Source organism: Tarenaya hassleriana, unplaced genomic scaffold (assembly GCF_000463585.1).
Source record: "Tarenaya hassleriana unplaced genomic scaffold, ASM46358v1 Cleome11, whole genome shotgun sequence".
NCBI lineage: Eukaryota > Viridiplantae > Streptophyta > Magnoliopsida > Brassicales > Cleomaceae > Tarenaya > Tarenaya hassleriana.
Window position 1 is genome coordinate 1,224,573 of NW_010961290.1, and position 25,468 is coordinate 1,250,040.

At 40.0% G+C, this 25,468-nt stretch overlaps 6 protein-coding genes across 14 annotated transcripts in view; 5 read left to right on the forward strand and 1 right to left on the reverse strand.

Moving 5' to 3' along the window:
• LOC104805335 (sister chromatid cohesion 1 protein 2) overlaps nucleotides 1-909 on the forward strand; it is a 7,148-nt gene extending 6,239 nt beyond the window's left edge. For 4 of the 8 annotated variants that reach the window (XM_010529875.2, XM_010529870.2, XM_010529872.1 and 1 more), the window contains exons 13-15: nucleotides 13-90; nucleotides 258-309; nucleotides 637-909. In XM_010529875.2, the coding sequence (XP_010528177.1) occupies nucleotides 13-90; nucleotides 258-309; nucleotides 637-806 (300 nt within the window). In that variant the 3' untranslated portion in view covers nucleotides 807-909. The other 4 variants (XR_770465.1, XM_019201571.1, XM_010529873.2 and 1 more) reach the window with 4 other exon arrangements.
• A 60-nt stretch (nucleotides 910-969) lies between these two features.
• LOC104805336 (kelch repeat-containing protein At3g27220) lies at nucleotides 970-4,034 on the reverse strand. Its single transcript, XM_010529876.1, has 7 exons — nucleotides 3,594-4,034; nucleotides 3,006-3,191; nucleotides 2,590-2,822; nucleotides 1,841-2,011; nucleotides 1,641-1,746; nucleotides 1,326-1,532; nucleotides 970-1,234 (listed from the first exon to the last, which is right to left on the reverse strand). Exons 1-7 carry the CDS (start codon nucleotides 3,834-3,836, stop codon nucleotides 1,070-1,072), a joined length of 1,311 nt encoding a protein of 436 aa, XP_010528178.1. The 5' UTR covers nucleotides 3,837-4,034; the 3' UTR covers nucleotides 970-1,069.
• Nucleotides 4,035-4,498: 464 nt separating this feature from the next.
• On the forward strand, nucleotides 4,499-7,513 carry LOC104805337 (cytochrome c1-2, heme protein, mitochondrial). The gene is made up of 8 exons (XM_010529877.1): nucleotides 4,499-4,593; nucleotides 4,783-4,871; nucleotides 5,343-5,554; nucleotides 5,757-6,036; nucleotides 6,119-6,190; nucleotides 6,282-6,398; nucleotides 6,495-6,560; nucleotides 7,056-7,513. The coding sequence occupies exons 2-8, from the start codon at nucleotides 4,812-4,814 to the stop codon at nucleotides 7,170-7,172; spliced, it is 924 nt and encodes a 307-aa protein (XP_010528179.1). The 5' UTR covers nucleotides 4,499-4,593; nucleotides 4,783-4,811; the 3' UTR covers nucleotides 7,173-7,513.
• A 1,963-nt stretch (nucleotides 7,514-9,476) lies between these two features.
• Nucleotides 9,477-11,016, forward strand: LOC104805338. Its single transcript, XM_010529878.2, has one exon. The coding sequence runs from the start codon at nucleotides 9,863-9,865 to the stop codon at nucleotides 10,742-10,744; it is 882 nt and encodes a 293-aa protein (XP_010528180.1). The 5' UTR covers nucleotides 9,477-9,862; the 3' UTR covers nucleotides 10,745-11,016.
• Nucleotides 11,017-14,217: 3,201 nt separating this feature from the next.
• On the forward strand, nucleotides 14,218-15,705 carry LOC104805340. Its single transcript, XM_010529879.2, has one exon. It carries the CDS (start codon nucleotides 14,394-14,396, stop codon nucleotides 15,390-15,392), a length of 999 nt encoding a protein of 332 aa, XP_010528181.1. The 5' UTR covers nucleotides 14,218-14,393; the 3' UTR covers nucleotides 15,393-15,705.
• Nucleotides 15,706-19,941: 4,236 nt separating this feature from the next.
• LOC104805341 (transcription factor GTE8) lies at nucleotides 19,942-25,445 on the forward strand. 2 transcript variants are annotated; one of them, XM_010529883.2, is made up of 11 exons: nucleotides 19,942-20,344; nucleotides 20,760-22,078; nucleotides 22,157-22,199; nucleotides 22,305-22,367; nucleotides 22,973-23,043; nucleotides 23,119-23,191; nucleotides 23,645-23,725; nucleotides 23,811-23,920; nucleotides 24,361-24,430; nucleotides 24,546-24,676; nucleotides 24,881-25,445. In XM_010529883.2, the coding sequence occupies exons 2-11, from the start codon at nucleotides 20,849-20,851 to the stop codon at nucleotides 25,157-25,159; spliced, it is 2,151 nt and encodes a 716-aa protein (XP_010528185.1). In that variant the 5' UTR covers nucleotides 19,942-20,344; nucleotides 20,760-20,848; the 3' UTR covers nucleotides 25,160-25,445. The 2 variants fall into 2 exon arrangements, with proteins under 2 accessions (XP_010528185.1, XP_010528183.1); XM_010529881.2 differs by having other exon boundaries at nucleotides 20,775-22,078.
• The last annotated feature ends 23 nt before the right edge of the window (nucleotides 25,446-25,468 follow it).

Below are 25,468 nucleotides of genomic sequence, written 5' to 3' on the forward strand. Positions count from 1 at the left end.
GAAAGAGTAGAGGAAGAAACAGTGAGCTTGTTCCAGCTCTGCAAAGGAAGAACACGGAAGGAGAACGCACGTCTCTTCTACGAGACACTGGTATTTTCTTTTCTTTCTAAAATTTTCTTTCATGCTCCTGTTTTAAAGAAGAAGAAAAAGCATACAAGTCTAGGCCATTGCCAGATAACTTTTTAAAAACAGTCTTTCTCAAGACTCAAACTGTGTTCAAAGTTCATGGCCATGCATTTTTTTTTTGTTTGAACCAGTTCGGTAGTGTGACATATACGACTGAAAAAAGGCCACCAAGCTCTGTTGCGGGTAATTTATGTCTAGTGGTGAAGTTTCGTCCTCGATAGCCATGGTCCGCTTATGGCTTAAGCCGTGGCTCGTCCATTGTGGCACGCCAGACAATCGTCAAACCAGCCTGTGATTTGTATGGTGCCCAGTGGAGACACCCATGATGAGTTTCATACATAGACGTATATGTATATATTTGTATATTTACAAGAAACAGGGTAATAGTATGTGGACTGTGCCATTGCCATGGCATTGACGGAGGATGCGCTTTCATTCTCCGATGCTTTTGACCATTCTATCTGCAGGTTCTGTATCATATGTTTTTATGGGTTGCTACAACCTTTGCAGGTGTTGAAGAGCAAAGGTTACTTGCGAGTGAAGCAAGACTACCCGTACGGCGATATTCTCCTGATGACGCCGGTCGCCGGACAAGAGCAAGCTCTGTTCAAACCCTAATCTATATTCTCGACATTTTCCCCAGTAGGTTGCCTCTGTATATACCAAATTTCGGCTTTTAGCTCTAGTTCTAACTAGTTTTTATATGCAGAAAGGTACGGAATTTCTGATAAGAAAAAGAATATTAGATATTTTAAAGTTAATTCATAAGAATTACCTGCGAAATTTCAGAATTTTTTTTCCTGTTTTTGATATATACAAAAGAAACTGACAACAAAACTGGAATGAATTCAAATTCGCCTCTATATATATATATATATATATACTTTCTACTGTAGTTTCATGTAAATTTCTCATCACTACAACAGTCGTCGACCTGACAACATCAGAACTTCAACTTGGCCCTCCATGTCTCTCCAATGACTTTGCCCGGTTGTGGATTGTCGGGTCCCCTGTCTCGTTGCCCTGATGTGAAGTACAAGTAACCATCCCAGAATCCGACCATCGTTGTCTTCACTCGGTACGGCAACCGTCCGATCACAGACCACGTCTGCATATTCCCACACGTTCGATCCAAGAAAACTCAGAATCTCTCAGAACCCCAGTTAGGAGGGGAAAAAAGAAGAGGGGAATTTATTTACCAGTGTGTCTAGACGGAACCGGAAGATCTCTCCGACCATGGTTAGGCGTTTGGTCACTGGATGCCAATCTGTTGTTCCTCCTGCGATGACAATGGAGTTGTTGAGGATGATCCATGCAGATTCTATGTGGGAATTGTTCTTTGGCATCGGTGGCAATGTTTTCCACTTCATCTCGTCGTCCATCATGTACACCTCCCCGTAGAAGTACTGAAATCGGGATCAAACTTAAACCCATGATTTGATGATCTTTTATGACTGAAATTACAGTAACAATGCCCGATAAACCAATCTGAGAGAGGGGAATAAAGATCTTGCCTCGCGCCTGCGGGAGCATTTGAAGATGGGCGAGCCAGGTTTCGCCATGAAATCTCCTTCTTGGCCGCCAATCACGAGAAGCTGGTCGTTGGCCACTATGCAGGCCCTGCCATAAACAATCCACGGGAAGAATGAGGTTGAGAAGATAGATATTCAGAAGCTGAGAACCTCGAAGAAAACACAAAACGAAGAAGAAAAACCTGTGTGGTCCACCACGGGGGATGGGAATCTCTTCTCGCCAACTCCCTTCGATGGCTTTTCCGTCCTCAACGGCTATGCTCCAATGGTCGGTGGCTGGTGTGTTTCGATTCTCTTTGCTGCCGCCCATCACATGAAGCCTCCCTCTCCATAACTGAGTTGCAGGTGCATATCTGAAAAGTTACATTAGCATCATCAGCTTTGACAAACAAAAGCCCATTTTTAACTCATGTTTGACATTGACATAAGTTTCCTAAGGGCTGCCCGGTGCACAAAGCATCCCGTTGAGCGGGGATCTGAAGAAAGATCTCACCACAAGGGTGGATTGTAGGCAATCCTTACCTTGCAGAATATTCTGCAAGAGGCTGCTTCCGGGATTCGAACCTGAGACGTTGTGACAACACCTTAACCGGTGGTGCGCCAAGGCTCAAAATTCCTTAGTTTGAAGAAAAAAAACATGTCCCATGGTCCTGATTATGAACAGGCTCAAGATTCTCTCTCTCTGTTGGGTATTTCATGGCCACAAAACATAGACTCGAAACTTATCTTAGGTTTAATAAAGAGAAAAACCCGGAAAGTCATCAGATCAACAAAACCTAGGGTAAAGAAAACGGAACTTGTCAAAACCGCAGAGCAGAGCATAAACAGACAGGCATTCTCTTAAGCAGCAGCAGAGGAGTTTCATTTGCAAGAAACCTGGAAATACAAATCATTTGAATTGAAGGTAAATGAGGATAAAAAGATAAACTACCTTGGTACTGGTAATGAGGGAAACTCGAGCCATGTCCTCGTTGAGGTGTCTAAGACAAAGGACCGTGCTGTCGGACCTCTACACTGAGGACCATACTGCCCCGATATCACATACACATATCGCCGCCCATCAGTCACTATTCCGAGATGTGAGTGTGCCATTTCCTTAGGCGTGTTAAACCTTGCGCACCAAGTATCGTCTGTGAAGTTATACACGTCCACGTGGGAATGAACCTACAAACGAAGGATTTCCAAAAAAAAAAAAACAATCTGATCATGAGAGTCCTGAATCGGAAACATACAATTTATCTTCAGATCCGAACTGGGTTAGACGAGTTTTGCAAATCCAATTCGAAATCCAACTAAAAATCGAGACTTTCTACAGTCCAAAAGTTTGAAAAAGGAGGACAATCTTACGTAGTCGAGGCTGCCGTAACCGGAGAACACGTACAAAAGATTATCGATTTGTACGGAATATCCATCCAGACGAGGAACTGGCGCCGATGGCATCTGCTCCCATTTTAACTCAGGGGCTGGCAAATCCGCAAAAGTCGGCGACAAGAACCGGTCACCGTCCTCTGCACCCTTCCCCTCTTTGTTTCTCTGCAAATGTAGATGACGAAGTGAGAAAGGGGAAAACGCAAGAAAATGCCGTAATCATAGATTTTCCCAGCAGCCAAACACGAAACTCGGAGATGTCATTGGAGAATCTTGCCTTTCCTACGTTTCCAAAGCCTTCATTCAAGTCATATAGAAATGAGGGGATACGGTTTTCCTTTAATTTATCAGAAAATCAGAGTAAAATACAAAAACATTGGGAGTGGCGAAGAATAGTGTCTTCCTAGCAATGCTAGCATTTTCCTCAATTTTCACAGCAACCAAACACAGAGCTCAAATTACAAGAAAATCCCACTTTGGGGATCTATCAAAACAACCTAAACGTCGCATGAAATTCACGTCACAGCGCAAGGAGAGACGGTAAAGGGTGGGGGGAAAAGCACAGACCTTCTGAACAATCGATGAATCAACATTCGTCACGTGAATCTTCGAAGAGTTCGCGAGAACCCAGTTGGAAACAACACCGGAGAAAGGAGGAGAAGAAGAAGAAGAAGAAGAAAACGACGACGAAGACGACCACAAAAAACCCGCGATGGATCCTATTCCCAGAAGACTCGCTAACGATAATACGAGCACCAATCCCCTCGAAACGTGGTGGTGATGGTGATGATGATCAACTTTATTCGCCATTTTTTTAAGCACAACTTGTGAAAAAGACGTCAACGCTCATTTATAGGAGGTAAATCCCGAGAGAAAGAGAGAGGGAGAAAGCTGTTTGGTTGCTCAGAAAACCATTCCCCGCGTCGGTGGAGAATCTCAGGAAACCGGGAGCGATTGTGCGCCGGTGGTTTTGAAAGCAAAACCCCTTCGCTCCTTGTTTCTTTTGCATGCTCGTTTTTCCCTTTTTTTTTTTTCATTTTCTATTATTTGGTTTTATAGTCTTTTCTTAGTGGGCCGTCAACGCGGCCTGATCCACTGTGATCTTTATTCCTCTGTCACTCGGATCCGTACCAAAAATTGCTAACTGAATATATATATATATATATATATATATATATATAACTATATAATTTTAATTTTAAAATCATCTTAAATAAGAAAATTTTCATTTTGTTCAGGCCATGTAGCCCAAACGGGCCTACTTTTAACTAAAATATTTTTTAAAATCTGCCATTTCTACATGATAATTTCATTGTTCGGCCCATGTAGGCCCATGTTGGCTCAATTATAAGTAATATTAGGCTCATTAGGCCTAAAAGAGTTTTGGTGTCGTGCGTCGCACCCACACAGTGTTATCGTGGAACTCTCATTTTCCCTCGTACTATATATACTACTAGTTTGATCGTTCTCTCTCCTCTCCTCTCTTCCCATCTGTCTCTCCCTCCCTCTGTCTGTCTCCCTCGCTTGTTGTTCGTCGCCGTTGCTGATCCAGTTTGTCCATCCTCCGGTGAGTTTCTTCTCTTTCTCAAATCGTTCTACGGAGACTTTTGCCTTGGGTTTATATCAATTTCTCTGGGATCTGCGGAGTGTCGGATTCTAGGGCTTATGCGCTTTTTGAGTATGCGTATGTGTGTATTGAATCTGCGAATCACTGCTTGACTTCGCTTTTTCAACTCATTCGTGTTCTCATTTTCAGCGATTCGATTGGTATTAGCGTTCATCTAAATGGTTGGTGGAGGAATTATTCAGCGGCTTCTAAGGAGAAAACTCCATTCCCCTTCAGTTGTGAGTGTTTTTTTCGTTTGTTTGTTGGATTTCGGTTTAGCCAATGCTATTTTTAAGCTTGATTTCTATGGAGGTCATAGTAGTTTGGGATCTGTTTGATATTAATTTCTTATGTATTTTTTGGATTCTTTTAGCTGCTTATTCACGTTAGCTTATGATGACGAAAAATCAGCCCTTGAAACTTCTTGTCATTTCTCATTCTCCGAGACATCAAGTTGGAGAATTTTAATCCCACGCTAGCCCTTGGTTAGGGTAAGAAGGCGACCGTGTGTATCATATTCGGCCACATGCCATTTACCATCTCAGTTTTCAGAAGGTTTTTGGTTATTCATACGATTCTGGTTGAAATACTTGTGAAGTTCTGATTCGTAGGTCGCTGATCATTGGTAATCTTCTGACAGTGCATCTGGTCAGGGCATAACTCTCGCCTGTGGCAAACTGATTTTTTTAGGGTTGAGTTGTTTCTTGCAGGTGGCACCGACCCTGTCATGGTTTTCCTCGAAGAAAGCTCACGAGGATGCCGGCTCTGCTGGTGTTAGAGCTCTGGCACTGGTGGGTGCTGGTGTGACGGGATTATTGAGTTTTTCATCAGTAGCATCCGCTGATGAGGCTGAACATGGGTTGGAATGTGCAAACTACCCTTGGCCCCATGATGGCATCCTAAGTTCATATGATCATGCTTCGTGAGTCTTGATTGTCAACTGTATATATGATACTGTTCTACGTCTATTAGTCATAAATATTCCGTTCTTATGTAGTTGTGATTGCTTGTCAGCTACTATACATAAGTTGGACTGTAACCCTCTATGGTGACATATTTTCAAATAATATACAGCCATGTAAAGCTACTCTGATTTTAACATTCAGAGCTTGTTATATGATCAGGATCCGACGTGGCCATCAGGTTTACCAGCAAGTCTGTGCATCTTGTCACTCAATGTCTCTAGTCTCTTACCGAGATTTGGTGGGTGTTGCCTACACAGAGGAAGAAACAAAAGCAATGGCAGCTGAAATCGAGGTCGAAGATGGACCTAACGATGAGGGTGAGATGTTCACCCGTCCCGGTAAGCTCAGTGACCGCTTTCCTCAGCCATACTCAAACGAGTCAGCTGCAAGGTTTGCCAATGGAGGCGCATACCCTCCAGATCTTAGTCTCATAACCAAGGTGTCACTTGTTCATGGAAACTGTATATATCTAGAAATTTAGTGTTCTGGGATCTAAAAGGGCTCACTCTTCTGTCTACCAGGCACGCCACAATGGCCAGAATTATGTATTTGCTCTTCTGACTGGTTACCGTGATCCTCCTGCCGGTGTTTCGGTAAATTCAATCTCCTTTATCTCCCTTCTGCATTCGACTTCATTCAACTTCCGGTTCTTGATTGTGGACCAACCCTTTGACAATGGTAAAGATAAGAGATGGTTTGCACTACAATCCTTATTTCCCTGGGGGAGCAATCGCCATGCCCAAAATGCTAAACGATGGAGCTGTGGAGTATGAGGATGGTACCCCTGCCACAGAAGCTCAGGTTGGGTCTCCTTAGCTGAGGAAAGAATTCTGATCACATGATTGAATTCATTTCTCTGGGTTGTGATTGTAACTCACTCTTTCATTCATGGCACAGATGGGTAAAGATGTCGTGTCCTTCTTAGCCTGGGCAGCTGAACCCGAAATGGAAGAGAGGAAATTGGTAGGTTCTTCTTCCTCTTCTTTTTCTTCTTCCTTCTTGGCCTGGACAGGAACATTGGTGTCGGTGTTATGGTCCTAGGCCCCTAGCGCCATTTTTTTGTCCTGTTAAGTTCTGCATTTTGTGTACCCTATATATCTATATATACACACACATTAAACACCAGAACCAAAAATTCTAGCTCTCTTGGCAGGCGAAATGACTGAAACAACATATGAATCCAAATACATGTACTTATATAAACTACTACCACTTGCACTGCTACCCTGCCCAAGTCTAGTTTAGTCCAGGAAAATCACCAAAATTCCTTTGACCCTTTTCAATACCTTAATTTTTCTTCTAGACAAAGTCCCTGATTATCACCAGACACCCTCACCCGCAAGTTACAGATAATGAGCCGTGCAGTTCTCATCAGCTCTATGTCATTTTTTCGGAGTGTTTTAGTTTCTCATACCAGATTTTGGCCGACTCTGGTTGAATATATATATATATATGCAGATGGGTTTCAAATGGATATTCCTACTATCGCTGGCACTGCTCCAAGCGGCGTACTACAGGCGACTGAAGTGGTCGGTTCTCAAGTCTCGGAAGCTGGTTCTCGACGTAGTGAACTAAGCTACAGAGCGTTCCATGTCCCTGTCCTCATTCGCGTCGATATGTCATGCCAGAAGATAGGAGCCTATTTTCCTCTGGTAATAACATCTCGAAACGAGGTAACCGCATTTCCCTTGTCAAATTTGATGGAAGTTGCAAAAGAGAGCTGTTTTTTTTTTTTCCAGTTTAGACGGCACATGAGGGGGAAAAAGATTTTGATTCCAATAGATTTTGATTTCATCTTTGTTGTCATATTTCATTTGTGTTATTGATAGAGATACGTGTCCCTTTTCACTTTCCTTCAGCTTTGTCTCACTAATAATAAAAGATGCGTGCCCCTTTCTGGTGCGCTATTTCACACCTCAAGGCCCTAATAGCAACTCCCTAAATCAAATGTGTTCACTCCATTACTTGGCCCATTGCAGCGATTAAGAGTTTTTTTTTTTTTTACAAATAATTGTATGGCCATTCTCTCTATGGAACAATTACAGCTCCAAAATGACAGAGGAGGAAACGCGGCGGACGAACAAGGGTTAGTTTGAACTGGTGAGTCCATGTAATAAGATGAGTGGCAGCGAAGAAAAAGCACTTTATGGGTCTCATTTTAGGCCCATTAATATAAACATAAGCCATTAATGGGCCCGCGAATGGCCACTGTAAGCCCATCGAAGTCCGCTGGAGAAATCATCCGGGTCAATAGATAAATCTTCACACGCCACCTGTAGCGCGTGGATAACACGTGATCAAAATCCCTGGCAGTGGTTCGTGGTTTTCGGCCCAACAAAGGATATAATCTCTGGCCTTTTTTTCTGAACAAACAGAAATCTTTCGTGCAAGAACACTTAAGGTCCTAATTTAGGCCCATCAATCAAGAGCGAGGAAGCTTGTGAACCGGGGGGGGGGGGAAGCAATTATTCCGGTCAACGGCTTTTATCAAAACGGGGAAAAAGATAAAAGGTCCGAAAAAACGACATTGCGCCACGTGTTCATGGCCTCCAACCTCAACGACCAGAGCCAGAGCTACGATTCTCGTCATATTTGCGATAGTGAAAAGACACACAATTTCATTATAAGACAGTAAAAAAAAATACATATTTCCGAATTTTATCTCTCTATAAACTTCTGTAAACTAAAATAGGAGGAAGCATCTGAAAATTTGAATTAATATTGTGGTTTGCGTTATATAACCATAATTATAAACAAAAAATATATATATTCCGACAGCAAAAAGCAGATAAAAATGTGAATATCTATCTATTATCTATTGGTCTATGTTGAGCCATAGCTTATCTCGAATTGGGTGAAGCATATGTCCAACCATAACACTCAGAGACATGTCTATTCATTTACACTTACACGCGCACACATATATATATATATATATAAATGCATGAGCCACTATGACATGTACATATATACATATATATATATATACGTGTGTGTGTGTGGATATGTGTGTCTATGACGTGACAGCTTGAGATGAGAGAGTAGGAGGACACTTCACGCAATTGTATTGGTCGAAGCCCTCAAAACCAATCAGAGGGCTTCAAATAAGCTTTGAGCCTTTCATGGGCCCCACACACAATTTCACTAGGGAAAAAAAAAAACATGACAAGTTCCTATAGGGACACCAAAATTATTGGATGCTTTGGATAGCCATCACTAGAAATAGATCTCTTTAGATTACCATGGACCAACTGCTGTACCCTTGTTGGTTGATTACCTATGTATGTACATGTATAATCAAATTATTATAAATACTATATGAATTATATGAACATCTTATTATAGCTAGCCCACCCTTCGTGGATCAATTATTTAGATGGTAACGGTGTTCATAATGTATTCAAAGTCTGAATCCTACATTTTATGGTTTTTGAGAGTAAAATTGATAGCTATATTATATGTATATATTGACACAATTAAAATATCTTATATAGGAAACGAAAGCAAAGAGAATAGCAAAAAAAAAAAACATGAAACTTCAAATTAAACGCTTAGAAAACGACATATTAATTATTTTGATCCATAAATTACAATTCTTTTATATAGGGAACGGTGACGAAAGCGCTATATTCACACAGTCATTTCATTACATGTGCAAGAGAAAAATGGAGAACAAAAATTATTTGAAAAAAAAAAACTATACACACAATACAACATGAAGGGGGTTATAGTTTAGCTGTCGTGGATAATGGAAAGCGGATGTGATATTTTTGGAATTCGCATTGTATCATGACAGAAACATTCACAATGATATATATAGGTCCATGTATGTATGTATGTATATATATATATATATATATATATATGCGAATTAAATGTTAAAAACGACTTCCAACCGAACCCATGAAGTAAAATCGGATATATATGTACAAACTGAGCATAAAGTTGATAGACAAATTTACACATATGTGGAAAGCTTTGAAGTCATGTGTAGTGGTATAATCATAATTATGGCATTAACCGTATTATATGACTTAAAAAAAATAAACAACTTAGAGACATAAATATGGTGTAACGATGACATAGGAAACTAACGGAACCGTCCAATGTTTCGACTGTATCGTATGCTTGCCCTAGACACGTGGCGCTTTACCGTTCCATCTCCCGCTGCCCCGTATGATAATCTCTTCGGCTCACCGGAGAGACGCGGAAAGACTAGAGAGAGAGGGAGTGAAGAATGAGACGAGAGAGAGAGAGAGAGACTGATGGATAAAGATGAGCTATGGCGCACGCTAAGATGCGCCGGAATGGCGCAGTATAAGGCCACCGTCGACACCCTCATGCTCCGGTACCGTCCGATCGCTCCGAAGCCGACGACTGGTGAACCATGCATCGGAAGCAACAGCAACCCTCACGGTACGAGCAAAAGAACAAAGAGAAAGTACGTTAGGGTTTCGAAGAATAATAAGAACAATTGTAGAAGAAAAGGCAGATCTGCATCTGATCCGGAGAAAGACTCGTTCATCTCCGGAGATATCGTCACACTTCAGCTCTTGCCGGAGAAATCTAATCTCAACGATGAATCTACGCCGATGGCCTCGGAGAAACTCGATCCGACCTCAGAAACGATAACCGTGGAGAAAACCCACGTGAGCGGCACGTGGGTCGTCGCCGACGGCGGAGCCCCGGCGGATACACCGGCGGGGATGCGGCCGGGAAATGAGATCGAAACATGGGTGACGGTGGAGTCCGTCACAGGAGCATGCGACTACGACGGCGGTTCGAGTTTTCATGCTTTGGGGCGTACGGACGAGGAGATAGTGGGCACTTTGCACAAGGACACGTGTCCAGGGTTCATATCCGACTTCTCGGACCGCGTCGTGTGGGTGAACGAGGCTTACCGGAGGACAATCTCCGGCGATGTCATCGGAGGCGGACGAGAGTCGCCGGAGGTGGTGGTGCGGTTGGTGACGGACGAGATGACGGCGTTCCGTGGATACCGGAGTTTCACGTGTAGGGCTCGGCTGCAGTACACGTGGCAGGATGCGAAGCACATCAAAACGGTGCCGTGTGATGTGTGGAGGATGGAGTTTGGTGGATTTGCATGGAGGCTCGATACGAGAGCTGCTCTAACGCTATGGCTTTGACGCTCATGAAATGGGTAAGAAATAAGAATAGTTTTGTGGTGTGAGATTATTATTATTATGGGTATATAACATATGATTAAGATCTTGGATTATCATCAGTAATAAGATCGACAGAAGGAACTAAGAGGGATTATGATATGGTAATGTGGCTAAGTGTGAGGAATGAAGGTGAGAAGAAATCTATGAGCGTGTAGAGTTTTATATAGCTGATAATGCCAAAAACTGGTTGGCAAATATCAAATAAAAGATGATATTGGGTGGATTGTTATTGATTTGGGCATTTTTTTTTCTGCTAAAATTCGAAGAACCGATAGATATAAAAACAAACTAAAATACTGGAATATAGATCGAAAATCTGGTTTCTGAAAGATAACGAACGATCGTTTGTTTTAAATTTTAAATAATTAGTAAAAATATACATATATAAATTTAGAAATTCTCTTGCTATATATATAGTATTTCATAGAATCATATGAACGAATCATATATCGATTTGAATGAATTAATATTAGGAAAAAATTCTGCATCCAATATGGTAGATGAGACAATGATATGAACTATGTCGGGATCCTATAATTGTCTCGCCAAACACTCAATGCACATTACACGCACATAACCTACATGATTCATGAACATAGGTTAATAAATATAGGGAATTTGAATGGATGTCTAAATACAACCATATTTTTCTCGATCATATGTTATTTCTCTTACGTGTATATCATGCCTTATAATCATATTTTTTTTCATTTTATTTATTTATATATATACATATATATATCATTGGTATTCTTAATTTTGTGCTAATATTTCATGGGTTTGTCTCATCATATAGGCTTGTGAATTGACCATTCCAATGATCTTTCAATTCCTTTCATTACACGTATCACGATGTATTCTCGTCTTCCTATATATGTTTTTGTATATATGTGTATGTATATGCATATTATTTGGTCTATTGGTCGTTATAATATCGATGTTAGATTATGCATTTGCACATATATATATATATGTATGAGCGTATATGGGTGTGTGTATATGTGCAGATGCCCGTACGAGTCATGATAACGTATCGATTCTTTCGTTGTCCGTTTCGCTAATTCTTCGCCGAGTGGACTCATCCCATTGGTGGAGGAAAAAGATAGGGAAAAAGTTCGGAGAGGAATAAATAAAGTTGTCATGAAACACTCATCACGCCTATCGCCAAGAAACGTACACGTGGCATTTCGATAATATACATTAGACAAATCCGACCAATCGCGTCCCGGTATTTCAATGTGCTGTTGCTGTTCTTTTCGACATGATGACGTCACTTCCACATCTAATAGTCATCGATCTAAACCACATCTGCACCGTCCACGTTTCTTGTCGTGAGGCGATCCGGCAGTACATGGCTGCCACGTTTCGGCTGGTGGAATATCTCCCATGTTTCGAGATAAATATTTTTATTTTTACTTTTTACTTTTGTGTTAAACTGCAGCCAATGAGAGTCCTTTACGTTTACGATTTCTCGAAGTCCCTTGATAAGCTATTTTATTTTTTATTAATGTCTAAAGACAATTATTTATATATATATATATATATTTTTTCAGAATTTCAACGTATCCGGTTTTCTATTAAAAACTATACATTCGTTGAATTACGATATTATCTCTCTATATATAAAGCTGCTAAAGTTTGAAGAGAATTTACACCAAAAAACAAATACTAAATTTTTTAAAATTTATAGATAAATAATTTTTTTTATATTTTTGTTAAGTTATATGTTTAATTTGTTAAGAATCCATTTGAAACATGCGCATGACTTCATGTATTCCAATTACACTATTAATTTATCATATATGTATACAATCTTAGAGTTGTATTTCAACATTTCGTTTTGAGCCATCGAATTTGTATCGATTTCCGTTCGTTACTTTTAATTGAGAAAACAAAAGGTGGTCGGTAAACATAAATATGCAATTTTTGTTTCCAATTATCTTTAAATAGGCAGCATCATATTTATTTTATTATCATGTCATTGTTCATGATCTGCTTTCCAAGTTTCTGTAATCATAATTTACAATCTCATCGACTGATATATTTTTAAAAAATGTTGGTTTAGAGATTCGTTGGTACTTGTATTTTGCTATCGTAACCATCAAGTGTATCTTATTTTAATACACTGGTAGTACATTCTTCTTTTCTTGTCTGCGTATATAAATATTTTTTAATCAAATTAATTAAGCTTCGAAGTTCAATTTTCCTATTTTCATATATATAGATTCCGTAATCGTCTAATCATAACATTATTGGCTTAAACCCTGAATATATATATATAGATATATATATATATATATATATATATCAATATTTAAAAAAAAATCCTGCAACCCATCTGTTAAAAACAAGTTATCTTTACAGCTTTTTAGATGTATACTTTAGTGCATCGGCAGCATCCGAGCTTTAAAATAAAGTAATTACGACGATTACGGAAAATAAATTGGAGTTAATTATATATAATCCATCTATGAGGAGTAAGGACGAATCAGACATGGTATCTTAATAATGTTTTTTTTTAATATTTCAAAAGTGTGTGACACACACATACATATATGTATATATAATTCCATAATGTTGTGTTGGACCCTATTGGCTTGAAAAACTTCCACGTGTAATTTCGCTTTCGGTAGTGGAATAGATGGTTGCTACTCATTGGTCCAACACTCTTCGGACAAATATCAATGTCCCCATCATGATAGATATGCTAACGTATATGTATATATCGCGCGCGCGCACACACACACACACACACATATATATATATATATATATATATATATATATATATATATATAAATACTTGACAGTTTAATTATATATATGTATATAGATAGATCGTAGAACGTTTTTTATCTAGTAGATTTGGTGTATTAAACAGTATTTAAGAAGAAAATAATTTATTTCAAAATTACATGAAATAGAGAAATAATTGATTTTATTCGGGGATCTGCAAGCAAGAATTGTGGGAAAATGTAGTTAAAGCCGGATTATATGTACGTACATAACACTTCACATAATAATATTAAGTATATAAGATAATCTTATGGTTTTATGTATTCTATCCATATATAAGATTCGGATTTCATTAGTTGCCGTTTGATTTTCAGTGATATAGTTGTATTTAGATATTCGAAATATCGTTTCTTTATATATATATATTGTAACTTCCACCGCGTTTAAATCAAAATTCAATGAAAACATATGAAGTTCTAAGACAAAACTCGAGAACAGAACGAGTCGTGATGCGTCGTTATATATTGTCTGATAATTTTGGTCGTCACGTTAAATCGGATAGGCGAATGAAATTTGTGCAAGTAATTAAAATTATTATTCTAAAATATTAAATGCGCAGTCAGGAATAAAAGGATTGGGACACGGACCGATATGTAAATTGGATATAACATTTTTTTTTTAGATTTATGAATCTATGAGATGTATGTCAGTCTTGGTTGTGGCTCTCTCACCTCATGAAACCAATCAACCAATCAATTGATTGCTTCTGTTCTCCCGTTGCCCTAGACACGTGCCCATATCATATGCCTCCCATCTCTCTCTCTCTCTCCCTTTGCCCATCTTTCTTCTATTCCCCCCACTCCCACCACCATCCATGTTACCATACCCAAACCAAAACCTAATTTGCCCTACCGGAGTAAGAGAGAGAGAGAGAGATTTCTACATGGACGGGGGGGATCGGTGGCCAGCGACGTCGGCCCCCTACAACAGAAAGGTCATCGGCAATATATTGCAAAGATTCCGACCAATCGCTCCGAAACCAGTAGTTGGAGGCTGTCTCAATAAGACTGATGATGAAGCGATTGGTGGTACAAGGATTTCTATCGGTAGAAACCGAAGATTCAAGAGAAAGTACGTTAGGGTTCGTAAGGATAACAATAATCATAGTAATAGTAACCGTTACTATAAGGTGGAAATGACGAGGGCTCAGACAGCAGATCTTTGTAAAGATGCGGGCAGTGATGGAAGTGGGTCGCATAGAGATATCGTGACGCTTCAGCTATTGCCGGAAAAAGGAGACGATCTTGGAACTCGAGAGGCTGTATTTAACTTCACCGACAGTACGGGTAAGTACTGTAAAGCGAATAATACTTACGGGGACCCACTTCCGGGAGAAAATTATACGGTCATGAGCCTTTCGCAGTCCCGCCGGACGGTGGCAGATTCGTGGGTGACGGTGGAGTGCGTGACGGGCACGTGCACTGACGAAGCCATCAGAAGCCAGCTAGGCCGCACGGACACTGAGAGGGTGAGGCATTTAGAGGGTGACACGTGTCCCGGGTTTGTCTCGGACGGATCGAATCGGGTCAGGTGGGTAAACGGGTCGTACCGGAGGATGATGGGTGTGACCGGAGAGGAAGATGTGAGGGTTTGGGTTTTAGTCACGGTGGATCAGATGGGGGAGATGGCGTGCATGGGGGACATATACGGTGCGGTGACGTGCAGGGTAAGGGTTCGGTGCGAGTCAACGTGGCACGAGGAGAAGAGCCGATCGGTGGTCAAGATGGCTGTACCGTGCGATGTGTGGAAAATGGGGTCAGGTGGTTTTGCATGGAGGTTGGACGTTGAAGCTGCTCTGTGTCTCGGCAGGTGATGAAAGCAGAAGGGGAAAAAATGCTTAAAATAACATAAATAATGGTATATCGCGAAACACTTTGACAGCAAAAAATGTATAATTAACGTCAATTCATGCATATCTGTGTGTGTATGCATACATATATATATATATATATATATATATGTGTGTGTGTGTGTGTATTATAAAATATGATTAAAACTAAAACATTACACATTGTGCGCGTCTGTGTAATGGATGTCGGACGGTTAAGCTTTTCTTCTCGATTTTGCAAACGCCAATGTTTCCTTAGTTTACTCGTGTTTGGATATAGCGAATTGACGCAACACACATACATGTACATATTATATATATGTACGTATAACACAAATATATAAATTATAATAATGTGGTAATGTCAGGCATTTGTATAAGTAGCTTGTGTGAAATTTTTCTCTTAATAGCATAATTAAAATAATCCAATGACGCATTCACAATGTTCAGTGTGTGTGTATATGTATGTGCGTACATATATATGGTATGCATGCAAACGAGCTTTAAATACGGTTTTTGTGGTATAACTGATCTAGTGTTCTTATAAATAGAAGATACCATAGGAGGGGTATATATGTACTCGCATTAGACACTATGCGTATATATGCGAGCACATGTGCATATATATGTATATAAATATTCGTCAATGAAAAATGTATTATGTACGAGTATACCAATATACACGCTAGCGATATGTCATGTAAGATTTTCTCTGGAATAGTATGGCAAGTATATACATATATATATGTATGTACTCGTGTCAGCAACATCTATAACATCATTTTGGGCTTTTGATTTTTATAAATTGTGGATGGATTTTTCCATCTAATTGTAAGGTTGTGTCGAAATTCGCATTCCATCGATAATTCAACCAATGAAAAATGTTTTGTCACTCCCTTCTATCATTAAAATTGTCATGTTTCATATGCATGTGGTATTGGATTTTATGATTTTGTTATGTTCTTGTTTCTTCACAAAATTAACAACAGCCATAATATATATATATATATATATATATTGTTGAAAGTGACTTGAAGAATGCTTATGTGGCATGAGTTATGCTGACATAGATAAAGAATCACGTGAGAGAGATTTACAAAGAAAGTTAAGAATCAAAAAATCTGAGTATCTACCTATATCTATAAAAGGCAGATAATTGAAGGGATGAGTATACGTACATAATTCAGTTTTCACCAGAAATCAAGGGCTTCTGAAGGGTTCTTCAAGAAGCTGAATACCCCTGCAAGAAGAAGAAGAAGACATTAGTTCTTTGGAGCAGAGAAAGCTAAGTTCTAATCTTTGATTCTGTTTGCTTATTGCAGTGTGTGTGTTTTGAGGAATCGGATTGTATTCCTGTATGAAAATCTGTGTAAAAGGAAACTCAAAATCTAGTGAGATTGATATAGGGCTAAAGCCCTGCCGAGACGTAGGTTCACTCACATCGAGTGATTCGAACTCGTAAACATACTGTGCAAGAGTGTGTGCGTTGGTGTAGTTTCTGTGTGCAAAGACTAAATATAATCATCCACAAATACCCAGAATCAATTCTAATCAAACCCTACGTTTAATCGGTAACAAGAACAAACCCTAGAATCTGAGTAATAAAGAAACAAGACTTAGGGTTTAGTTACTTATCTCTCTTAGTGTAATTCCTTTCCTGCTGCGTTTTCTGTCGAATCTGTGCAGATCGGTGGCTGTCGGAGACATCATCGTTGGTAGAACATCAACCCGAGACCCGTCGCTTCTGGTGGTGTTCGATTCGGGTACAACCAAAGTCGAACCTGTATCTGCGTTCATCTCTGACGGCGTTGTTGGTGGTGTTGTGTCTGAGGCATAAATCAGAGAGAAAGAAAGCAAGTGAGGCAGAGATACCAAAGGGGAAAGAAGAACGTACGTGAGGCTAGGGTTTGGAAGCGTTCTTCGAGCAAGACACAGTCTGAAAGGTTTTTTCTTCCAAGTGTGTGGACTGGGCTTGCAAGTTTAATTCGTGGGCTTACAAAAGGAGTTGGGCTCGTGTGGAACAAGGCCTGACCCCACTACAAGTGGTATCAGAGCCTGGTTCCGGGGATTTCAGAGGATTTACCGGATCAGTGGCAGTTTCTTGGAAAGCAAGAAACAAGGCAGGAGGCAACAGGCAGCAGGCAGCAAGTTCAAGACTTCAGAACCTGCAAGGACACCCAGAAAAGAGTTAGCACAAAAAGTCAGGAAAAAAAGAAAAATCAGATTCAAGGGGACAAACCTGTTAGTGCACAGACGTAGGATTGCGAGGGGAAACAACGGTGAAGGTGGAGCTCGCAAGATATACATAAACAGAAGATAACGACCAGAACATAAATTAGACTTACTGCAGTTTTTAGTGCAGAAAATGGCGACAGTAAGGACATAGATCGAGAGATTCAATGGCAAAGGTGATTTTATGCTTTGGAAGCAAAAAATGGTTGCGTACTTAGGAAATCTAGGCTTAGATGAAGCCTTGAAACAGAATCCTGAATTTCCAGCAGCAATGTCAGAGGGAGAGAAATTTGATGTATTAAAAAAGACAAGGAACACATTGATTCTATGGGGGCGACTGGTTGCACCGCCGCCACCCGCAAACGGAGCGGTTGCGATTTCTGGCAGTTGCGGGCGATTGAAAAACTGACTGGTTGAACCGCAACCAACCGCAACCGCAACCAAACTTGTGTTTTCTAATCGCAGCTTCCAACTTGCGTTTTGGTAGCGGTTTCCGGCGTTTTGACAAAAAAACTAAAATATTTTTATTAGAAATTATATAAAACATTAATTTACTTAAAAATAAATTAAATTGATAATATTTATATTTTAAATTTATTATTTAATTATTATAAATTTAGTAAATAATTTTTATCAAATGATACGAAAAATTTAATTAAAATTATTATAAAAAATTATTTTTAAATAATATATTTTTTTTAACAATTTATATCAAAACGCAACCGTAACTGTAATGAACCATTCACTTCTAACTGCACCCACCCGCAATCGCTACCAACAGCAACTTCTCAACCAGTCAGTACTAATCATTTATAATCGCTATCAAACGTTCTGAAAACGCTGCCACCCGCAACCGTAACCGCTGCGGTATAACCAGTCGAACCCTATGTCTAGGAGATGAAGTTCTGAGAAGTGTAATCAAGGAACCTACAGCAGGCATGTGGAAGATTTTAGAGGAAGAATTCATGGAAAAGGCTCTTCCTGAAAGAATTTATTTGAAGCAAAAATTCTAGGGGTTTCGTATGGATGAAAGCAAAAGCATCGCAGACAATATAACGGAGTTTAGAAAGCTGATTTCTGACTTGGAGAACATTGAAGTGAAGATTGAAGACGAAGACAAGGTTATCTACTTACTAAACTCATTGCCGACACAATATGAACATGTGAAGGACACTTTGAGGTTTAGTAAGAATATTTTGACACTCAAGGATGTGATTAATGCAGCTTATTCTAAGGAACTCGATTTCAAGGCTACAGAAGGACGTTTTCAGAATCAAGGAGCGAGTTTAATGGCTAAAGGTAACTTCAATGGTAACTTTCAGAATCAGGGCAGATTTGACGGGAAGCAGAATTCACAGTTTCAGAATAATGGGCAAGCTGAAAATGGTGAGGAGAATGTCTGCTGGTATTAAAAATAGCGTGTAGTTCTACAATTCACCCCGCAAGAACCCTAGATCTCCTACAGAAGGACGTTTTCAGAATCAAGGAGCGAGTTTAATGGCTAAAGGTAACTTCAATGGTAACTTTCAGAATCAGGGCAGATTTGACGGGAAGCAGAATTCACAGTTTCAGAATAATGGGCAAGCTGAAAATGGTGAGGAGAATGTCTGCTGGTATTGCAGAAAAAGGATCATCTTAAAAAGCAGTGCAGATTGCGGAAAAAGCATCTAGAAGGACAAGAAAATGCAGGGAAATAGGGAATACACAAACAGTCACCGCAACTGGAAATTTCCTAGACACAGAAGTACAGACGGTTACAAAGAAAAACCAACAATGGATTTTGACAAAGAAAAAAAAACCAACAATGGACGATGGACGACAGGGAATCTACAGAGTACAGACGGTTACAAATTTACCGGGGAGACGAGACATGCATGTTGTTTTCACAACATAAAAACGCCACACATGTGGCTTCTCACTCCACTGCACTCTCCAGTCTCCAGTAGCACGCAATGTCACGTGATCCACGACTATCTCAGCCAATCGGATTGCGCTTCACTAAACGTCTACCGTCACCGTCAAATAACCTTATAGAGAATTTCGTCAAATATCACAGCACTGTGACGCTATCGTCCCCGTCAAAGTTGCCACGTCAGATTTGGCCAAAGCAAACGCGTGTAATTACTCGACGAAGATAAATTTCTTTAGCCGTTGGATTCAGATCTGGCGGCTGTGATTTATTTAGTAGGATGACCGTTCGATTAGACAGCGGGAAATTGGGCGGTCAGGATTTAACAAAATTCGGCGATAAACATCAGCTGATCCTTTGTTTAAAAAAATATATATATCAGAACGGGGGCGAGAAACTTCGTTCCGTTTTCCGACACCATCTTCTCTCCCATCTTTTCCAGGAAAAAGCTCTGGCCTTCAGGGTTCGCGGGATTCAGGTTTGTTTCAGCCTTCAATTTTGTTTCGCTGGGTTTCTGCTCAAGCTTCTCTTCCTACACGTTTGGCTGGATCTCGAATTTGACTTGGGAGTTTCCGAGCTGGGGACAACATCCGATTTAGGGTTTCTGAAATATTTTCAGCTTCGGCTTCGCCTTCCCGTTTGGGGTTGTTTTCCTCGAGAGTTCTCATCCAAGTTGGATACTCCAATTTGTTGTCGTGTCTGATTTGAGTTTTGCTTCTGCGGAAGAAGAGGTTGGAATTTCGGTGTGGTAAGAGGTCTCTTCGACTTCGCCAATCGACTATAGGAGATGCAAAAGGTAAAATTCGACCTAATTTCTTTGTGGGTTTTCTCCAGTTCGAATAGTTAGTTATTAGGGTACGGATCGCCATCTAAATAGTTATCTAAGCTAGGGCTTCGAATTGTGGTTGGCCTTGGATAGAACGAAGTCAGACTGCTGGGGCATATCTGTTCTGATTTCACTTTCTCGCAGTTCCCACTTTTTTAGATCCAGATCGTCTGCGTGCATGTTAAACGCTGTATGTGGCTTTGCTCTTGTTTATGCGATAATTCCACGATCTGATTTGTCACATCGATGCAATTAGCTGTTTGTGTCATACCACGCTGTTGCTGTTTCTGTGAGATCTTGGAAATACGTCTCTAGAATTCTAACTGCAAAAAGGGGAAAAAGATGGAATGGTTTATCTTTTGTGGAGTATGTGAATAGAGAACAGATACATCTGACGCAGGTCTGCCGTCTGCCGGAAATAGTGCATAGTAGAACCCGGTGAAGGTTATCTCAGTGGGAATTGTTGCCAAGAAAATGGTGGAAAATGTTGTGCTTCCCAGAGGGTACTACCAGAATACGGTTGAAGCAACTGGTGAATCAGAGGGATCTGGAAGCTCTGGGCAGATCGATACTGAGGTCACTGCTTCTGAGAATTCAAGTGCGCCTACAAGGAAATGTATTAGGTTGAATTCTACTAATGAAGATCCTTACGGTGTCCCAAGGCAAGTTATTTCCTTGTGTAACATGCCACAGTCTGAGCGAAAAGATTTGATTCGTCGGCTAAAACTTGAGCTGGAGCAGACGAAGATTGTTCTTAGGAAAGCTGAGTTGCAGCGGCTGAATACGACCGCTGTCTCATCTAGCAATGATAGGGTTGGCTCTAGCACACTGCAAAATTCATCTCGTGTCAGTAGTTTTAAGAAGTCTTCAGATTACGTGAAGGGTCCAGGAAAGAAAGTACAGCCTCAGGCCAGCAATTTGCGTGGATGGAACCGCGGTTCCTCAGGCAAGTTTGAGTCTGCTAATCAGTCTCTAACCAGCACTGCTACTGAAGCTTTGATGAAGCAATGTGACGCTTTGCTGAAAAAATTGTTGTCTCATCCGCATGCTTGGGTTTTTAAGGCACCTGTTGACGTAGTGGCATTGAAAATACCGGACTATTTCACTATTATCAAACATCCGATGGATTTAGGGACAGTGAGGACGAACTTAACTTCTGGTGTATACTCAAGCCCGCTTGAGTTTGCTGCTGATGTGAGGCTTACATTTACCAATGCAATGACATATAATCCGCCAGGGCATGATGTTCACATCATGGCTGATATCCTTAGCAAGTTGTTTGAATCTCGGTGGAAAACTATCGAAAAGAAGCTACCGACAGTTGAGTCCCAACCTTTTTCGGAAACAATTCCTGAACCTCGCAAGGACAGGAAAGTAGCTAAGTCACTCCCTCCGGCTAAGAAGAGGAAGACAGCTTCACCTTTCAGAGAGAGTGTTGTGGAACCTGTAAAACATGCTATGACCGAGGAGGAGAGGCACAGCTTGGGGAGACAGCTCGAATCCCTACTGGATGAAATTCCTGCACATATCATCGACTTCCTTAAGAAACACAGTTCAAATGGCACGGAAACTGGGGAAGATGAAATCGAGATTGACATTGATGTTCTCGGTGATGAAGTTCTGTTGACACTTCGAAAACTTCTTGATGAGTACCTGATAAAGAAGGAAAATAAGCAGTCCACTGTTGAGCCCTGTGAAATAGAGGTAAGCTTCCTCTCATTTTCTTTAACCATTTTTTTTGTGGTAATGTAACTGGCAAGAAATGGATTTCTTTTGGTGCAGCTGCTAAATGGGTCGGGACCTAGCAATTCATCAGTGCAACAAGGTGAAAGTCAAATTCTGCTTGGATCATTAGTTCTGGTGTACTTTATCTCCCCGCTGTGCTCTACGATTCTCTGTCTATTGTTCTAACCTCTGTTATCATTTATAGGAAATGAATTGGCTGACGAGTATGTTGGTGGGAATGAACCTCCTGTTTCAGGCAGCTCCAGTGGTTAGTTCCAATTCTTTCAATTTTTCTCAACTTGTTTTAAAATTTCCTTCATTCAGGGTGTCCTGTGGTTGTCATACCATTGTGGTGTGTTGATAATACGCGCGTTGTATAATGACTTGGCTATGGCTACTATGTTTATGGATAAATGCTGTATTCATATATGTTCTGTCATTTTCATTCTTGCTTCATACGTATTCTACTATTAATAACTTATATTAGTGGTCATTCACTGCAACGTGCATAGAATGAAATGCAGCCTTCACATGGCCTGATAATTATTACTTTTTCATATATCTGACCACATATTTCTAATTAAATTTCAGTGAACTGTATATTTCCTGTGATTATTTCATCTAACTTTCTGTTTGCCAATACCAGTCTCGTCAATCTTATGATCATCAAAGTTCAGTAGCTGTACTGACAGCATTGTTGGTTCGAATTCTTTTTTCATAGTAACAGAAAGAAAGATGCACTCTGGAGCATAGATAATAAATAAAGTGTCAGACTTGAATTGGGATGCTATGAAATTTAGCTTTTAACTGGTTTTAATATCATTTTTTTCTTATGGATTCCATATGGTATCAAATTGCGTGTTGCTTTTGCAGATTCAGATTCTAGTAGCTCTGAAGATGAATCTGATAATGCTAAAGCTATGAATGAAGAGAATGTGGCCAAGGTAGGCTTTGTGATTTGCCTTATTTGTTATATGTTATTGATCAGAACTAATGAGTCAATACTCCATAATTTCCAGAGGCCTGAAACTGAAAATTCTGAAGCACAAAGAGAAGAAAAGACAGGAATTGACGGTGCTGTTGAAAGAAGCCGTAAGTATTTGCTTCCTTTGGATCCATCACAATGTTCTAAACTACAGACAAAATTGGGCCAAAAAAGTTGCGCTGCAAATACTTTATTTCGCAACAATTTTAGCAGACACACAGAACTAACAGTAGCCGGATGTAGTTCTATCATAATTTGCCCAGATCAATTATCCACGTCTGGAGACTGGAAGATCTTTTATGAAAAGCAAAATAAAATATAGGGTTATTTAGTCACTCAATGACTCGAAAGATTAGGGAAATTCTTCATATCTTTTGCTGCTGTTTCCCTTAAATGCTATCTATTGGTTGGATGGCATTTTCTTCTGTGAATTGAATGTCATCTGAATGGAATGATTTCCACAGAGGGTTTCGATAATCGGATGTCATGTTACCAAGATGTTTTTCTCTATGCTTTTTTCATTTTATTCAAATGTGTTTCTCAAATGTATCTTGTTACAGAATCTCCTAGTGGGATGGATCAGCTAGACAGTTCTTCCCACCAAAAGCCGAGTTCTGACGATTCGGAATGTCACCGTGATGGTGAGATAAAAGAGCATAGAAAATTTTTTCATCTGAGCCATGAGTTCAGTATCTCAACATATCATTTGATTTTATAATACTTCAGGAAATGTATTAGAGAGGCAACTTTCTTCGGAAAAGCTATATAGAGCTGCCCTATTGAAGAACCGTTTTGCGGATATCATTCTAAAAGCACGCGAGAAAACGCTTCCACAGGTTTGTGCTTTCCATGAATTTCGTCTATCTGTAGCATTAGCATGTGTAATCTGTAAATTGTTTAATTTCTAGAATTTTCCATAAATGGATTAAAGTTCACTTTGAAAACCGAAAATTATATGTTGTTTTACCCTCTTTTTGTTTCCCGAATCCACTGAAAATCTGTACGACATAATCCCAAACACAAAAATGGTTTTTAAGTTCAATTCTGGAACTAACCCAAGGACAAAATGGTGAATGACCATCATTCTGCCAATGTTTGCTTCAAAACATGGGATAATTTTCAAACACATCATGCCCGCCTTTGTTTCAGTTTCCTGATCCAAATGTGGGCATGCATGATGTGCTCCTAGTCATGTCTTGAGTTCTGGAGTACTCGTCATATGATCTATGAAAGTAGCTTGAGTTGATTTTGGTCTTTTTTTTCTCCCCGAGATCAGAATGACGTTAAAGGAGATCCGGAAAGGCTGCGGAAGGAAAGAGAAGAATTTGAACTGCAGAAAAAGAAAGGTGCATACTTTGCTACTATTGTATAATACCCTAATTCTAATTCTCTTTGTGGGAAGAAGATGTTCTGTTATCGAGTTCTCTCGTCAATGAGAAAACGTTGTTGGTTATCTGGCAGAGAAAGCTCGGCTTCAAGCTGAAGCAAAAGCTGCTGAAGACGCTCGCCGGCAAGCTGAAGCTGCAGCTACTGCTGAAGCTAAGCGGAAGAGAGAACTCGAGCGAGAAGCAGCCCGCCAAGCACTGTTAATGGTAATAATGATATTAATTAACCCGCGAATTGCATTACATGATTACGAACTTCATGGGTGTTTGGTTTAGAGAAAATTTATTACGATATGGTAAAAATGCAGAAAAAAAAACGATCCAGAAACTGAATGATTTTGTACAGAAAGAAGATGCATTTCTTTAAAAAGCCATAATGTTGGCTTTTTTGGTTGAGCTCTCGATATGCAGATGGAAAAGACAGTGGAGATAAATGAGAATTCACGGTTTCTAGAGGACCTGGAGATGCTGAGTTCAGGGCCGCCCGAGCAGATACCGAGCTCGGCGGACGAGACGAGCCCAGAGAGGACACTGGAGGGACTTGGAAGTTTCAAGCTGAGTGGGAGTAACCCTCTGGAGCAGCTCGGTCTGTACATGAAACAGGACGACGAGGAAGATGAACCCGACCCTCCTCCTCCTGCTCCTCTTCCGAGCCTGGCCAAGGACGTGGAAGAAGGTGAAATCGATTGAGAATATATATATAAATGTAGATATATATCATAAATCCAAATATACAGTACGAACAATAACATATATACTAAGCCAAAATGGGACGAGTCAAGATCTCATTGTATGAATTTTGGAACGGATGTCTCTAATCACACACTACGATAGTCCAGTGGTTCTGTTACACTACATTTATTTGTAGCCAAATGGACACAAGCTGTGAAGAACAGAACAAACAGATGCTCACGTGTCTTTTGTTGTGTTAATGTTCTGTGTTTGACGTTGTGTTTCCTTACTTTCATAAGCTCAATTCTCCAATTGGCATATATATAT